The sequence below is a fragment of the Tribolium madens genome, unplaced genomic scaffold, assembly GCF_015345945.1.
Source record: "Tribolium madens isolate multiple individuals breed KSU strain unplaced genomic scaffold, Tmad_KSU_1.1 Scaffold_3;HRSCAF=73;Tcas5.2_LG2, whole genome shotgun sequence".
Taxonomy (NCBI): Eukaryota; Metazoa; Arthropoda; class Insecta; order Coleoptera; family Tenebrionidae; genus Tribolium; species Tribolium madens.
This window is the reverse complement of record NW_025401006.1, coordinates 1,592,745-1,610,740: the sequence shown is the minus strand read 5'-3', so window position 1 is coordinate 1,610,740 and position 17,996 is coordinate 1,592,745. Positions and strand designations below refer to the sequence as shown.

Here is a 17,996-nt window from a genome sequence, read left to right as displayed (position 1 = left end):
GAAATTAGAGTGGAAAAACTTACTTTTTATTTTTTTTAACCGGAAATGTCAAACAATCTTACGTTGGTACCACTGGCAAATTCATTGATTGTAATTTTAATAAAAAAAGTTTGCACTTTCGGTTTTCGATTTAATTTGAAAATAGTATCATTAAATGTCATGAAAAAACTCGTTTAAAAAAATTTTAAAACGAAAACACAAAAACGGTGACAAATTAGATACCATTATAGTAATTTATTATATTTACAACACAATAAAGAAATTGTTTATCTACAAGTGAAAAGGTTAAGTTTATGAGTAACGAAGTCACGAGTGGACTTTTTTCACGAGTAAATATCGTCGATTTGTCGTGTATAATATTTCGTTTTATTTTGTACTCATCTACTAGAATTTCTTGTGCCTGGCTGATGAAATACACTGGTCAAAGTGGAGTAGATAAAAATTACTTTATTACACTAAACGATAAAAGACTACTTTATCTACTAAAATTAGTTGATAAAAGCACTCTTCAAAATTGAGTACAAAGTAAACACTTAAAAATTTTGAGACAAAAAAATGCATGCAGAAGTCAGAAAAAGTTAAAATTTACACAATTTGTAATGCAGGTTTACTAATTATTGTCTAATTTTTTGAAACACGTGAGACGAAAATACAAAATAAACGTAAATGAGAAAGAGCGCAATTAAATTAGGTAGCGTGTCTGGTTGTGCCGTTTTTGAGGAAAGAGTTGAAAAAGTAACAATTTTGGAATTTAAACTGAAGGAAAATTTAGAACATAAACTTCGACCTCATTTCAATATACAAAATATAAATGCAAAATTTATTTTCAACCTTTATAATACCTGCTTGTATATTTTTGAAAACTTTTTTCTGTATAAACACCCTTTTTTATTAAAGTTTTTATAGCAAGAAGTTCATTTTTGTTCACAATATTGTATTTACATAGTACCTACTTGCAATGTGTTTCTACTAATATTCTTAGCCGGATTTCTGTCTTTAGACATTAGGTAGTGATAATACTGATGGTTGTTCTAGGTATTCGATTGTAACATTTTCAAAGAGCAAACACGCACTCAAAATTCATAAAACAAAATTTCTAAACACATAAACAAAAAGCAAAGAAAATTTGTGGCTCTGAACTATGGAGATAAGATATTACAAATTTACAGATTTTTTCACTAACATTTTGATTTGATGATTATTATTTAAAAATATATATATATACTTAACCAATTATGTTTCATTTAGTTGGAAAATTCCAGGACATTGATAGGCAATAAAATTTAAAGATTGTAATTTGACTTTAAATGGAATTAAATGAAGACGAAGCCTTAATTAGATATCCGTATTATAGACTCGTTACAAGAAAAGTGTTTTAGCAAAGCATTTGCTTAATTAATAGTTGGCCAAACGTCTTCAATTTTGTCATCTTAATGAGTTTGCTTTACAATTAGAGTCTTCGCAAGTTTATTATTAGATCGTGTCTAATTCTGGAGCGCTAGTTTAGAAATCGGAAATATTACTCAAACATTCCGGTCTCAATGAAAAACGACGTGCAAAATAGATATGTCTAGGCATAACTGACTCTATTTTGATATCTTGTACATACTTCAATTAATAATAAAATTAATTACACAAGCAAATAAATACTTTTTCATTAATTCCTTAGTTCTCGTGAGCGTAATCATAGCAATACATTCCTGTTTTTGGCATCGTTTTGTCCATTTCTCCTATAGATTAATCTTTCATTCAATGACCTAGATTTAAATTAAGCAGAAAATTGTTGTTGTTCCAATCCCAAATCAAAAAACTTCAATTAACTGCTTCCATAAACTACAATCCAGGTGCAGTTAGTTGTAAAACAAAATCCTTCGTTTTCTAGTTTTTGATACACAATCTCCATCTTCACTTTATTTGAAGGTGTAAAATACTCCAGCCCAGGAGAAACATTTAATTATTTTTAACTGAAAAGAAAAGCATTAAAAGCACGCAAGGTTCGTTCTCATTATTGCCGTCAACATTTTGTTGGAAAGTAAATAATTTTTAAGTCTAATTCTCTTCAGTCACGACATGATGTGATTGTCCGGAAGGCACAGGTAGTGTCGCTGAATACAAATATCTCAAGGAATTTTGCGTTTCTCTGACAATTCGTTCCAACTTAATCAATGGAAATTAAGTAATCAACATTAACGTCTGTCCGTGAGATTTGCAGTAATCTAATACAGTAAGGCGGGGTACATAGTAGAATCTATTAAGGGAGTTTCCGGAGCAGAGAGCGCATCGAAGACATTTACAGCGGGTCGCTGTTACTTTACAGGCACGCCATCAACAGGATATTGGGATTTGGTGGCAGTAAACACCAATAAAGGCGCTGCTTTCGAAAATAAAACGCAAATAAAATCAAGTGTTGGCGATGCACTTTGAAGCCACTTTATAAAAGATTTCTTCAATTTTTTATATTATGTAATTACTGCTATAAACGCCACTTTAGAAATGAGTTTCATTAGGCGCGAGCGAAGCGCAACGGAGCGAGTGTTTGATAAAACGAATGTCTAGAGAAGTTTATACACGTGTTACATACTATACTTTTTTACGACGACCACAAAAAAATACTTAAATTAAAAATTAAATTAAATGACAGAAAGCTAACTTCAGCCCATCACTAATACGACAGTTGCTATTAGTAACGTAACTAAATGTGTCCCAAGTTTTAGGGCTGGAGCAAGATAAATATTTCTAATTGTTAAAAAAAAAATTTGTAGTGTCAACGACAGAGGATTACATACATTTTAATTCGATATTTTAATATTGTACAAAATTTTTAGCGTATGGCAGTGAAAATTAAATTTCTCGTTAAATTTGAAGAAAAAAAAATCAGTTAACTGTAATATTTTCTACATGATAAAATTCTTTGATTTTTTTCTATGATATTTGTGAAAATATAATAATGATAAATGATAATGATCGATTTTGAATAATTAACATTTTAATATTGAAATGCTGAAAATTAATTAATTGGTGATCAGGCCAGAATTTCTTGACAAAAGAAAAAGATCCGCAATGACATTTATGACGTACCCGGGCACTATATTGTGAAGCCTCCGCTCAATTCCAATAGCATCCTAAACTTGGTCATAAATTACCAGAATTTCCAATTTTCAATATTAAAATGTTAATCACTCAAAATCTACCAAATTTTACATTATGTAATTTTAACAGTTACTATTAGAAAAAATCAAGAAATTTTATTATGTAGAGAAGATTCCAATTAATTAAAACATTTTTTTTCAAATTTGGTTTTCATAAAGTCTCACTGACATACGCTAAACTTTAACAATATTAAAGCATCAAATTAAAGTCTATACAAAACTTTTATTTCAAAAGGAGTCAGTCTCAATAACTTTTGACATTGAGTAAATGTATTTTCAAGCAAAAACAGGTTGATTAGAAGTGTGGAGAAAGTTCAAAACCAACATTAGTTACATTTTAAGTTTCATCCCTTAGTCGCTAGCCACTCCTACTTTAAAATTTTAAGCGGCATCCCCTACTTTTTGAAACATTTTCAGAAAAGGAAAAAATAAGCGTATCTAACTGTCAAAGAAAAAAAAAATGTCAATTTGTTTTTTAGTTAGAAGTGGTTTTCTTTTTGAAATTTTTAATCCTAATAACCTTCGATTGAACTCAATTTAATTTAAATAAAAAATATTTCGATTTGGGTTGCAAAACCAACATAAAATACGTTTTAAGTTTCATCCCCTAGTCAATAACCACCCTTACTTTAAAATTTAAAAAGCACTCCCAACTTTTTGAAACATTTTTGGGGGCGACTAGGGGATGAAACCAAAAACGTATTTAATGTTGGTTTTGAACTCTCCCATCACGATCCTAATAGACCTGTTTTGCTTGAAGATACATTTACTCTTTTACTCAATGTCAAAAGTTATTGGGACTGGCTCCTTTTAAAATGAAAGCATTGTATAATCTTCTATCGTTTCACCAGCAAAATTTTTTTAATCAATTAGAAATATTTATTTTGTGCCGGCCCTAAAACTTGGGACAGCCTGTATACAAAAGGTCACTTAGCATCATGAAAACATATACAGTGATGGACCGTGAATTTCGTCCACCCAATTTCTCTGAATTCACAAAAATTCACTGTAGTCTGTGCTTTATTGTCATAATAACTGACATTCAAATACGTATTGTCAAATTTAATCAAATTCGAACATGCCAGCAGTAATTGCGTTTAGTAAAATAAAAATTATCTCGCTGGTACAAGAAGGTATGTCTCACAGACGTGTCTCTATACTTTTGGGCATACCAAGGTCTATCATTTCAAAGGACAAAGCTAAAAAGTAGCAAGAACCATCGAGCATTCTGTCAACATGACAAACGTTAATCAAAATTCTGAAACAAGGTTAGGAAAACTTAAAGACTAATTTATACTTTTAATCTGACAGAGAAATTGGGTGGACGAAATTCACTGTCCATCACTGTACGATAATCCATGTTTTAGATGTGGGAGTAGAAAAAATTTATTAGGTTTAGGTATCTAAAATTTACAAAAAAGGTTATGTTTCTTTGTTATTGGCAAATGCTCCTGCTTTTTGAATTATAATTTCGCTTTGAAACCATCTTGATAATAAACAAACGCAATGTATTCACATATTTTTCAATATCAAAGAATTGAAATGACATATGTATTAAAAATATGTGACAATTTGAAACAGCATGACATTAAATTACAGGATGTGTTTAAAGAAAAGTCTTAAATAGATCCACTTAACTAAAATATGACCGTTAATACCATTTTCTGTTTATTTTTGGAGTGGCTGAAAATGCGCCATACGTTACAGTGGCTATAATATGAAAATTACGAGGTGTGGTACGTGTAAAATTAATTTGCTAATTTTAATAATAACACGGTGACAAAACAACGTTACCTATGTAATGCCTATGTATTAAAATGTAGCACAATCAAGATTAAGATTCGAGTTTCAAATTATTTATTCTACTCATATAAATTCTATATTTGTATTCATTTCTGAAGAAGGAGCAAAATCTTCCCAAAGATTCAAATAGTAATACTCGTAGATGTATGTGTTCAGAGTTTCATCCCTATTGACTCAAGGTCTTGCTTTATAAAATTTTTACTGCTTTTAACTAAATTCTTTGTTTTACTCATTTTTGTCGCATACTGTGTGGAGCAATATAAGCATGTTCATAGGAGGAGCTGTCCTACTAGTCTGCTAACTTGCAAATCATTTGGGGGATTATGGAAATGTAACAATCCTGCTCACCGTCTCGCGTGCGATCTTATCCCAAGGCAATTGGGTCAAACGGGAATAAAGTCTTATCTCTGAGATTACCAAAGTTTCAAAGTTTGAACTTGTTTACTTGCATTATGAAATGTAAGACTTCCAGAAAGATACAATTGCAACTTGAATTTTTTTGATTTATGTAAAGCCATTTCAGTGTAATGTACCAGTTTTATGTAGAAAGAAAGAATAAATACCTATCAAATTAAATTGTTTGTAAAAAAAATTAATGAAGGGGAAGGATGGGTTGTGGCATTTTAAATAATGACCTCGTAAATGAAATGACGTAAAAAGTCGTTAAAAACGTTTAAACCCATTTTAAATACTTTTTTGGCTAATAGAATTTTTTTAATTGAAAGTACGGCAATTTACTATCGTGAAATTAAAACTCTAATTTTGTTTTTGATGTCAACTGTGGTAACAAATCTGTTAGTAAAAATAACCATGTCAAAACACTCGTTAAAATTATTTTTGCAACACATGTCTGCAATGTTTCTTTTATTAAAAAACAATTATAATAGTATTTATTCGACGAGTTTGAGTGTAAATCGGACTCTTTGACCGAGTGGATTGTTAAACCACGAGTGTAACGAGTGGTTTACCATCCACGAGGTGGAATAAAGCGTCCGATTTACACTCAAACGAGTGGAATACAACATTTTATTCTTCGAATTAGAGTCAACAAGGCTTAAACTTGCTTTAAATCTGCTAAAAATAATTTAACGTTTTGTATTGAGAAATGCCAAACAGTTGTCAAAACTTCCTTACACGGGAGAAAAACCGTAAATTTTGACAGTGTCGAAGAATAATAGTTATTTACATAACAAGTTAATGAAAATTAAAAACAAATTCTATCTATAAAATTTTCAAAGTTATGAGAGTTTAAATTTTGCACTTTGACTCTTATTTATTTCTGTAGGATAAATAATTTTCCACGTTTTTTTGCTACAGGCTATTAGAAGCGGAAACAAGGAAGCTGTATTTTAAACTGTAACTCTGTTCAATGTTATTTGTGGCTTTTATTGACAAAATTTTTGTACCTTTATTAAATAATTATAAAAAAACATATAAAGTAGATTTCATTTAAATTGGCATAATAGGTGGCTATGGAATTTCGTATTTAAGTTTGTAGCCTTGCACATGTTCCTGTTATAACAGCTGATGGGGTTTTTGTTTTTCTTTGATCACTTACCTACATGGTTTATTGAACTGACATGACTGACATTTGTATTCGTTTTTTCAGTGTTTTCGTTGTTTGCTCGTTATTCCCACTACTTTTTCAAATTTTAATTAAAACTAGTTCTCTTCAGATTTAAAGTACTCGCTAAGGTATGTTTGAAAACATAATGAACTTCTTTTTGTTATTCCTGTTTTAGGAATTTTAGGTTAATGGAATCAACTATACCAATTTGAATTAAGCCACATTACTTTATCCTGGGCAAAACACGATTTTTCAGGCTGCAGTACGCGAAGCTCCATTTTGTACAGATTTCTTTTTTCCCCTCCGATCGCAACAACTTTACCATTGTTTAAAAATTCAAAATTTTGTCCTACATTTTTAATGACAAAATCCAAACCCCTTTCGGATGCAACTTACACGGAAAACAAATTGTGTTTCATCTCCGGTGTGAATAAAACGTCTTTTAAAATTTCTGGAAGCCACTTATTATCAACGAAGTCTGTATTTTCTACAAAGCAAATAGTGTATGTTTTTAGTGTTAAAACTACACCTACAAAGGGATGAAACAGAATGTTAAACTTTTTATCGAAAAAACTCTCTCTGAAAACTTCTGAAAAAGGGTTCTTTAAAAATAAAATTTTAACTATCTTAACCTCACTTTTTATAGTGACAAATTTAGTTCCTTAATATGTAAAGCCTTTTTCACATTTAAAGCGCGGTTTACACAATCATGGCCTACTGTTATGCCAATTTCAATGAAATGGATTATACAAGGTCATCAGTATTATTAAATAGACATAAAAAAATGTCAAATGTCAAAAATTAAATGTCAAAATTTTTTGACAGATAGAATTTTTTAAACATTTTTTTAGTACTCTGGGGACTACCCAATTACTCCTTTTCAAGGAAATGCGCGATTTTTTAAACACCCTGTATGTATTACCAAAAAAAATTCTTTTTAATTCTAATGGAATCGAGGTATTTATAAGTTTAATGACGTAGAAGAAAAATTTCAAGTAAGATAAGATACCAGAAACATAGAAAAAATTATTAATAAATTCTATCTGTCAAAAAATTTTTACATTTATTTTTTGACATTTGACATTTTTTATGTCTATTTAATGATACTGATGATTTTGTATATGTTTTTTTACAATTATTTAGTAAAGGTACAAAACTTTTGCCAACAAAAGCCGCAAATATAATTATACCGAATTACAGTTTAGGATACAGCTTCCTTGTTTCTGTTTCTAATAGCCTGTAGCAAAAAAACGTGGAAAATTATTTATCCTACAGAAATAAATAGTCAAAGTGAAAAATTTAAACTCTCATAACTTCGAAATTTTTATAGATAGAATTTTTTTTTAATTTTTTCCATGTTCCTGGTACCTTACCTTATATGGCATTTTTCTCTGGGGCGCAAGTTCTGGCGCACTCTGTATGTGCATATCATGTAGAATGTGACTCCTTCAACTTTTAGAATCGCGATATCTCAGAAATGGTGATTCTTAGAAAAAAAGTATAAGGACCATTTTTGTAGATAATGTTAAGATCTATAATTTTTTTTTCTGGGCTACTTTTTTGATAAAACTTACGAATAACTTTTTTAGCACACATGGGATCGATAGGGACTTTTGACATTTTATTCCTAATGGTGTACCCAAGAGCTTCACCAAAATTTAGCTCTGTCGAAATTTTTGTTATTTGAAATGTCTATTTTGACCGGACTAAGTAGGATAGAGAAGCCATTACAATAAGACCGCGAAAATCTGCACTGAAAGAGCGTTAGGCCGAGTTAGTGTAAGAGCGCGATTATAGTAAAACCTCTGTCCTACGTTACGTACAAAAATTTATCTACGACTGCCTAAATTGAAAAATAATTCATTATTTGTTTGAAATTTTTATAACATTTTAAATTAGATATTTTTTGACAATCAATAATTTTTCATCAAAATCAAACTTCAAACCAATTGCCATTCTCTGGAATAAGCTTTTTCTATTTCGGTGTTAGAATAAGTCTATTCCAGCACCCAAATGACGTCATTTGAGTGCTGGAATAAGTCGTTGGCTTTAATTTAATTTTAGTGACAGATTTTCTTCACAATTCATTTCCAAATGTGAAAATAAGAATTATTTTTATTTTTTACAGCCGCCTAAAATTATTCAACATAAATGTCGCCAACCGTCACAAAATTCTCTAGAAAGAAAAATTATAAAAATTTTCGTTTTTTAATTTATAAAATGATATAAAGCGGCAAAATAGAAAAAATAGTATAAAGCACTTGCTGCAGAAGGTTCTTCAAGCACTCATTTCAAATTTGTGCTTGAATAGATATGTTCTGCAACTTGTACTTTAATATACTATTCTCAAAATGCAAACATGTTGTTTTAATGTTTATAATAAATAATACAAGTAGATAGCTTTTATTATTATTTAAAAAAAATAAAATTTTGTTCATAAATTGTCTAGAAAAAAATGAGTTTGGTAATGAGAATGAGTGAGATAAGTGACAGTTATCCCACAATCTAGATAAAGAAATAAACAACTACTTTAATCTTGAGAATGTAGGTAATGCCAAAGGCGATCCAAGGAAGCCGAGGGCATTTACTTCCAGAGATTTTAAAGATGTTTATTCCAGAGATGCACACAAAAGTTTTCTTCCAACAGAATAAAATAATAGGAACATAAGAAAATAATAAATTTGTCAAATAATGTGAAATAATTTGTCAAAATATTCAATTCATTTAATTGCAAATTTTAAGAGTAAAAATCGGTATTAAGAAGTTTGTTTAGGTCAAAAACATTCAAAAGTACCAGATTATTACTTACTTTTTTTCCTTTTTGAAAGAAAAATAAATTTTACACAAACAGTTTGTCAAAACTAAACATTCAGATTAATAATAATAGAGCAAGAGCCCGCGGCCGCCAGACCTTTTATTCATTTTATGAAAGTTGAAAATTTGTCAGCGCATACTTCCAAAACAGGTAGGAACGATGGGCAAGTATGAAATTTGGGTCATCGTGGCTTTGGGTAGCAAACTTCATACTTGCCCATTGTTCCTACCTGTTTTGAAAGTATGCGCTGAGAAATTTTCAACTTTTATAATAAAATGACGAAGGTTTGGCGACCGAGACTCTTGCTCTAATATGATTAATACCGCGTATTATGTAAATAGACCAAAATCTCTTCGGTGGTGGTTCCTACGTGTATGATTAAGTATTAATTAATATTAAGGTACAAATGTCTGTTTTTATTCGGGTACCTGCTGATTGGGTTTAAAATCGAGAGAACTTTAATTATTTGTTATCAATAAATCTGTCAGTGCTAACTATGGCTTAATTATTTTTAGTTCTTTGTTGTGAAACATTTCAAACAAATAGTTTTATTTCTTATACGTAAATTATGATCACCCCATTTGCATCGTCCCTGATCACATCTTTCAACATTGATAATTCGCACATGGACGACAACATGGTCATAAGTCACAAAAACTGATTTTCAAAATTTTTAAAGCATTAATAAGTGTAAAATTACTCATAGTTTATGTTGGAACAATGACATAAAAATATTTTTGAAATTGGCCTCTAAATGGTGAAAATAGTTTGCCAAATATAAATATAGGAATTTTATTATGCAAAAAATCTTTGAAAGACAATCTCGAAATTAAGATTTTAGTATTTAAGACTCTGTTGTTGCCGATGTGCGAATTGTCAAAGTTACTCGTATTGTAACTTGATTCCATCTTTTTGAGGTATTTTTTTTTCTTTTTATTGGTCGCATTCAAAAAGTTGTAACTTGCTTCAACATTTAAAAAAGACAATACATTTTATCGTTAACACTCTTGCTTTAAGGAAAAATTTCTTAAAAGATTTTGGCCCATTTACATAACACCCTCTATGCAACACTGATCAAGGTTTGTCATAGATTATTTTAAAATTTTCGCACAATACGTATGAAGCATTAAATTCTTGACTTTTAGTTTCCTTACTTCAGAAACATAATAAATTCACATACATGTGTGTAGCAAAATTAAACAGCAATGTTTTCATCTTGAACATAAAAGTAGATGAGTTCATTGGCATAATTCCGGATGGAAAAACTAAAAGCAGAGATTGGTTACATCCGGTTTTCCACCGTCGTGAAAATTTAAGTAGGGTTGGGCGATAACACTAATAAATCTAAAATAAATGTAATTTATTTAAATACAAATGCAGACTAAATTATGAATGATTGTATTAATTCTAAAATCAAACAGATATTGACCACACCACATTTACCGCGGTAATTAAACTCGTATTAATTAAAATCTCATTTAACATTACATGACATTTTTAAAGTTGTGGAAGATTCAAACAATGTTGCTGCAGCGCAAACCCCACTCTTATGGAATTTATTTTAATTAATTTTGCTTCCTCTTTTTAAAGTTTTTACACCGCTTGATAAGTTATACCGCAGAAGATAAAACAAAAAGTATTCAACCAACCACCAATCTAATTGTTGGATCCTCTTTGCGGTTTTCTACTAAGAAATAAAAGTGGAGCAATAAACTTGAAGAAAAGGTCTATAACAATTCCATTAATTTTATTTGTCTTGTAGTAATAAAAATTTACATAGTTTTTCAACTACGAGATTGTAAAACTACCGAAATTAATTAATCCAAATTTAGAACTTGTATGAAGCGGAAATAAAAAGCTGCCATGTCCGTCTTGAATTTTTTATGAAACAGGAGGGTAAAACGTTTTGGCTGTGATGCATATTAATGAACGAGACGACATTTTTGCTCTCGATAAGTGCTAGAATTAAATTTTAAGTTTCGCTTGTGTTGTGGTTTATTTTTAGTTACTTTCGCAAAACGGATTTTAAGAATGATTAATATTGCTTTGACAACAAAAAGAATGTAAAGCATTCTTTTCAAAATATTTATACCTGACAGAAATAAACACGTGCCTGTCCTCCTTTGCATGTACTCAAAAATAATTCGCTTGTTTACTCGCAGATATGTGATAAAATGTATTCCCAAGTGCACAGTTAGAAAATTAGTAAATAATTAAAGTTAAGTTAAAAACTTTGCAGTGGTGAAAGACTGACCGTTTTAAATCCTCGATACATGATTCTAATTTCCTGTCGTGTGAATTTGGTGAGCCTGCAGAGGTCCTCTAGGGCAACCGGCACGGGCTTGGGCACCCTGGACGGCTCTATCTCGAAAACGACCTCCTCGATAGGGCTGTCTGACGGCGTTGCCATGTCTTCCTTTATTCGTCGTGGACTCGTGGAAGACACATGTTAGCATTCTCTTGCAACCGCACCAACTATTCTATCATCTGCTGTATTCGAATTTATTCCGGTCCATCTCTCCCTCTCTCTCTATTAATAGAGGCCTAAACTATCGAGCGATGATTTCTCGGTCTTTATTACCATCACATATTTCATCTAACTAACGCATCACTTAATTATTGGTGTTGGATGTGGACGTTGTGTGTGGCGATGGAAACGGTTACGGAGCCACCGGTTTCGTGGTAGGCATTTCCCGGATTCGCCCGGACTAGAACTGGTCCTGTATCTGAGCTGCAGACTGCGCCTTGCTTGCGCACGCCCTGCTATCCTGACAGTACGAAAGGAAAACGTGCGGAGGCATACTAGGTAAATGCAGGGATGACTGCGGACGCGGAAGCAGTAGAGCTCCGGGTTTGAATCTGGAATTGGTAAATACAAAATTTAGCGTCTGGCAGAACCGAATTTTTTTAACATTGACATACACATAGAAAGTTAAAACAGCTAAAACACTTTCAAAAACTTAAAATTCATTCTTGCAAAACTAGATCCAGTAGGAATATGTAATTTATTAATAGTAATAAATAAAAGAATTTTATCCACAATCACTCTATAATAGTTATTTATTCGACGAGTTTGAGTGTAAATCGGAACGATTCACAGGGCGACAAAAAAAAGTCATGTTGTGACAACTTGACAAATTTTATATCATTTTGTTCGTCTCAGTGAGACAAATCAAATGCACTAAAAGAATTTCAAAAAGTCCACACACTTTAAACTAATTAATTTTTTTCTAATTTAAATGAATTTAAAATTCTTTAACTTTAAAAAATCATTACTTAATAACTATTAGGCCGATTTCTTTCAAATAAAGACCATTCTAAGGGATGGCCTTGCCCTTTAGGATGATATGAAATTTGAACAGTGTTCGAAGAAGTTCGAAGTAAATCGAAATAATCTAAAAAAAACCCTACGAGTATTTTTTTTTCTTCGTCACCATCGTGTAGAGCATCTCTTTATAACAGAAAACACTTCACAGTCGTTCATACTTGTATAGAAATTTTCTCAAAATAAATATTTTATAGGTAAAAGAATTTTTTAATAGTATATCTATGAATTTTTATGTAAATTTTATGAATTAAAAATTTTATTTTTATTTATTTTGAATAAGTAATACTCCTTATCTAAATTTCTATTAAAGATATCTGTAAATTAATGTTTAACAATTTTATTGTTGTGGGTTAGTTAGATAATTCGTTTTATCTCTGGCATTATGCTAAATACCTACTTTAGACACAGCTCCTGGGTAGATATTTGATGTTTAGGTCAATATTTTTTTGTGAAGCAAACACATGAGATTAATGTGTTTATCTAAAATTATTATAGAAACCTTTCCAATTAAGGTAGGGTTAATAGGTACTTGATGTATTAGTTAAAAAGTTTACAAAACTGATACTTTATATTTTTAAAACTTTTTTTTGTATTGTTCAAAGTGTTACATTTAGCATTAAAATTAGAAAGAGTCGCGTTACATGATACAAGATAATATGTATTCGAATATTTCAAAAAATGTACAGTGAGGTGTTTCACAAATTATAACCACGCGGGTATAATTTATAAAAACCAGTAAGAGAACAACAAACAAACAGTAAGCATTTTCCCGTCATATTTTTATGTTTTCTAGAGTTGTTTAAATTTATCTGTGATGTTTGACATTATGTATTCATTGTAGGTAAACGGTAAACTCTATAATATAAAGCATGATTTATAGATAAGGTTTTTTAAAAAAACACTTGTTTATTTTTAGAACAGTCAAATAACATGTATTATTGCAAATACACTATTGAAAATCGACACATGTTTAACAAACTCATCATCTGAAAAAATAATAAACTGAAAGTCATTCATTACTAGTTATATCCACGTTACACTATTTTTAACACATTTATTGTTTGTATTCATTCAGTCAATTAATTGGATATTACGAGTATTAGGCAATAAATATTCGTAAACCTTGTGCCATTTCAATCGTCTTGTTGGCAATCTCGCAACTGCGTTTTTTGTTTTTTTGATGTGAAATGGATCAAAAACATTTGATTTGTGTGTAAAAGAAGAACAAAACAATGTAAAAATTAAAAAAATTGCTTCATATACTTCTGAAGTAGAGATTTTATTTTATACCGGGTGAATAAAAAAAAAAGTAGTTGAATAAACTAATTACTTTACGAAAAAAATAATTAACGCAATGTAGAGTACTATCTATAAAAATGTGGTCGTTTTTGAAGAAAAATTTTTTTCGAAATTCCTTTAAGTTTTCGAGTTTAGCAAAAAAAAATTTTTAATGGCAGTCTACTATGACTATTTTTTTAATTAAACACTATGAACTAAAAATTACCTCTAATTAAATAAAATTGTTTTTTATCAAGTAGTTTTTTAAATAGATTCTTAAAGTTGCCTTCCGAGCTCATCACGAAGATTTTCCGAACTTAACCGATGTAGTCGTTTGGACGAAGAGACCACGGTTTTTTCTGCAGGTATGTAAAGTCTGTTTTTTTTTTTAATGAAAATGCCAAACAGTTTTAACGTTGGCACCACTAGTAAATTCATTCCTGGTAATTTTAATAAAAGAAGTTGGTAGTTTTGGTTTTTTGAATTAATTTGAAAACAATGTCATTAGACGTCAACACAAAAAATCGTCTAAGAAAATTTATAGACGAAACACCAAAAATGGAACAAATTCGGTACCGGTAACAGTTTTTAGAAATTCGGCAACGAATAGTTCGCAAGCAGGAAGTTAGAACAAGGACCCGTTAAAATATAGACGCAATTTGTAATGCAGGTTTGCTAAACATTCTCAATTTTTAGTAAAAATTGACAAAAATACAAAATAAACATGAATGAGAAAGAACCTCGGAAAGAACGCAATTAAATTAGTATATTGTGCATCGTTTTTGAGGAACGAGTTGGAAAAGTAACAATTTTGAAACTAAAGTGAAGAAGCATTTAAAAAATGCATCAACTTTGAGCTCATTTCAATAAATTACACAAAATTTATTGCCAATCATCATAATACCTACTTGTATCTTTTGCTAAATAATCCTTTTTCTTCAAAGTTTTTGTAGCAAGATCCTCAATTTCGTTCACAAAATTGTAGTTATTTGCAGTGTGTTTCTATCAAAGTTATTAGCACTGAATTCTGTCTTAGACCTTAGGTAATGATGTCTGTCCTCAGGTGTTCAATTATAGTGCTTTCAAAGAGCAAACAGGCACACAAGATTAATAAAAGTCACAATTTTGACAACATCTGAATTTGAAAACATAACCATAATTTTTTAACAAAATTTCTAGGGACAAAAACAAAGAGCAAACAAAATTTGTGACTATGGAGACAAGCTGCTACCAATTTTTTTACCAAAATTTTGACTTGGTAATTTCCATTAAAAAAAAAACTAACAACATACCTGGTTTCGGAGGGATCAAAAAATCAAATAAGAACTCACTTTTTTCCATTTTTAATACGTCCCAAACCACCCCTAAGTACCTGCACAAAAAAACAGACCTGTTCGCTGTTCTATGACCAACTACATGAAACGAGCACTTCTGTTAAGTTCGGAAAATCTTCGTGATGAGGTCGGAAGTCATCTTAACAATTTATTAAAAAAAAACTGCTGATTAAATAACAATTTTATTTAATTAAAGAACATTTTTGATCATAATCTTTCATTAAAAAAATTGTCATGGTAGGTTGCCATTTAAAAAAAAAACTTTATTTTTAAAAAACGATTACATTTTTATAGTACTTTAAACAATACAAATTATTTTATCCGTAAATTAAATAGATTATGTAAAAAGTGCTTGGTTTCAATGTTCCATACTTTTTATTCACCTGGTATAACGAACAAAAACACGATTAGCCCGTCACACCAAACTTTTATTTAAAATACAACGCGTTTCAACCACAAAGTGGTCATCCTCAGGTGAGAATAAAAGTTTGGTGTGACGGGCTAATCGTGTGTTTGTACATCGTTTCCATACCAAAAAGATCCAAGAAGAAAAAAAAAACACCTGGTATAAATTTTTATTTTTAGATGGATATAGACAACCAACAATACACATAATTAAGAGTTGACAGAACAAGTAAACATAACCTCAACATACAAATTTGTCAAAATATACACGTGTTCTCATTATTTTTCAAGAAAAATGGCAGAAGACGGTGAGGAAAAGCCAAGAAATTTTCACGAAATGGAACTAGATGACCGCATTTTGAAGGTAGTAAGAACCGTGCAACTTATAGAAATTTTCAAGTGTTTTTTAGGCCATAGCAAAACTAGGATGGCAAACTCCTACACTCATCCAAGAACGTGCAATCCCCCTTCTTCTCGAAGGCAAAGACGTCCTCGTGAGAGCTCGGACAGGTTCTGGGAAAACAGCAGCATTTGCTATCCCTGTCATCCAGAAAATTTTGACCATCAAGCAAACCGCTAAACACCAAGAAATTAAAGCATTAATTCTAGCACCGAGTAGAGAATTGTGTCACCAGATGTGTGGAGTTATTAAAGAGTTAACAATTAAGTGTTCACGTGAGGTCAGGTGTGTTGATGTGGCCCCCCCAGTTGAGCTAAGTGTGCAGAAGCCTTTGCTAGTGGAACAGCCTGATATCGTCGTGGGGACTCCCACAAGGGTGCTGAAACACATCAAAGCTGGGTACATGGATTTGAAGAAGAGCATGGAGCTGTTGGTAATAGACGAAGCGGATTTAGTTTTTTCTTTTGGTTATGAAAGTGAAGTGAGGGAGTTGATGGAGTATGTTTTTATTTGTGAGAGAATTTTGGATTAATTTTATTATTATAGGCGTTTGCCAAGTATTTATCAGGCCATTTTGGCCTCAGCTACTTTAAGTGAAGATGTAAAAAATTTGAAAAGTTTGGTGTTGCATAATCCTGTAATTTTAAAACTTGAAGAACCTGAAATTGCCCCTGCAAGCCAACTCAGTCATTACCATTTAATGGCTGAAGAAATGGACAAAGCAACTATTTTATATGCCCTTTTAAAATTGCATTTAATCAGAGGGAAAAGTATAATTTTTGTTAATACCGTTGACAAGTGTTACAAGTAAGTCTTAAAATGTTTCAAATTTTCCCATCATAACTGTTTTATTTAGGATTAAATTATATTTGGAACAATTTGGGATTCCAATTTGTGTTCTAAATTCTGAACTTCCGGCAAAAATAAGGTGTCATTCAGTGAATCAATTCAATCAGGGCATTTATGACACTATAGTAGCCTCAGATGAAAAGGCGTTAGAACAACCGGGAAATCCAAACGATAAAAACAACTCAGAATTACAAAAATCTAAAAGAAAGAAGGACAAAGAAAGTGGTGTTTCTAGAGGAATTGATTTCCAGTGTGTTGCAAATGTTATCAATTTTGATTTTCCACTTGATGTGCAGTCTTATGTGCATAGAGCGGGAAGGACAGCTAGGGGAAACAACCAAGTAATTTCTCACATTTTGTTTTAATTTAATCTCAATTGGTTTTATTTTATAGGGTAGTGTTTTGTCGTTTGTGAGTATACGAGAAAAACCTCTGTTGGAAAAAGTCGAAAATCACTTTAAAAATGACCAAGATGATGTTTCAATTTTTAAGTAAGATTTTTTTTTTATTATTTATGATGAAATAAATGTGATTTAGGTCTTACCAATTCAAATTAGACGAAATCGAATCTTTTAAATATAGAGCAAAAGACGCTTGGCGTGCTGTAACAAGAATTGCGGTGCGTGAAGCAAGGCTGAAGGAAATCAAACAAGAAATATTTAATTGCCAAAAATTGAAAAGTTACTTTGAGGACAATCCAACAGATCTTCAAGTGTTAAGGCACGATAAAGCCTTACATACGGTTAAAATTCAACAGCATTTATCTGATGTTCCTGAATATATTGTTCCACCGACTTTGAAGGGAATTGCTGGTTTAGGGAGGAAGAAGAGAAAACGTGAAAATTATAGGACATCGCAAGGGTCGAGTAGTAGGTTTGAGGTAATATAAAGAAAGGGGAAAAATAATGGTTTACTTCATTTATTTGTTTGTGTAGGCCAAGAAAAACAATCCTTTATTAAGCATGGACTTTGAAGGTTTTAACAGTAAGAAAAAAAAGAAGAAGAACAACAACTAATAAATAACTCATTTATTAAATTTCTAATAAATAAACTTCTTATTCCATAAAA

The 17,996-nt window shown here is 30.9% G+C and overlaps 2 protein-coding genes across 2 annotated transcripts in view; one reads left to right on the top strand and one right to left on the bottom strand.

Moving 5' to 3' along the window:
- The window catches only part of LOC123007443 (Kv channel-interacting protein 1), a 32,737-nt gene extending 17,823 nt beyond the window's left edge, over positions 1 to 14,914 (bottom strand). Inside the window, exons 1-2 of the mRNA XM_044402742.1 lie at positions 14,849 to 14,914; positions 11,589 to 12,193 (exon numbers count right to left, since the gene is read on the bottom strand). Coding sequence (XP_044258677.1) covers positions 11,589 to 11,744 — 156 coding nt within the window. The 5' untranslated portion in view covers positions 11,745 to 12,193; positions 14,849 to 14,914. The remainder of the gene's footprint in view (positions 1 to 11,588; positions 12,194 to 14,848) is intronic.
- Positions 14,915 to 15,881: 967 nt separating this feature from the next.
- LOC123007442 (probable ATP-dependent RNA helicase DDX56) lies at positions 15,882 to 17,996 on the top strand. The gene is made up of 7 exons (XM_044402741.1): positions 15,882 to 16,043; positions 16,090 to 16,577; positions 16,626 to 16,886; positions 16,936 to 17,269; positions 17,322 to 17,419; positions 17,466 to 17,808; positions 17,864 to 17,996. The coding sequence occupies exons 1-7, from the start codon at positions 15,975 to 15,977 to the stop codon at positions 17,942 to 17,944; spliced, it is 1,674 nt and encodes a 557-aa protein (XP_044258676.1). The 5' UTR covers positions 15,882 to 15,974; the 3' UTR covers positions 17,945 to 17,996.

What these genes read in the sequence shown, in the direction of transcription:
- LOC123007442 (XM_044402741.1), top strand. Translation starts at nt 15,975, where the DNA reads ATGGCAGAAGACGGTGAGGAAAAGCCAAGAAATTTTCACGAAATGGAA. An exon ending in CAGCTAGGGGAAACAACCAA is followed by an intron (nt 17,270 to 17,321) that starts GTAATTTCTCAC and finishes TTTATTTTATAG; the next exon opens with GGTAGTGTTTTGTCGTTTGT. An exon ending in GGTCGAGTAGTAGGTTTGAG is followed by an intron (nt 17,809 to 17,863) that starts GTAATATAAAGA and finishes TTGTTTGTGTAG; the next exon opens with GCCAAGAAAAACAATCCTTT.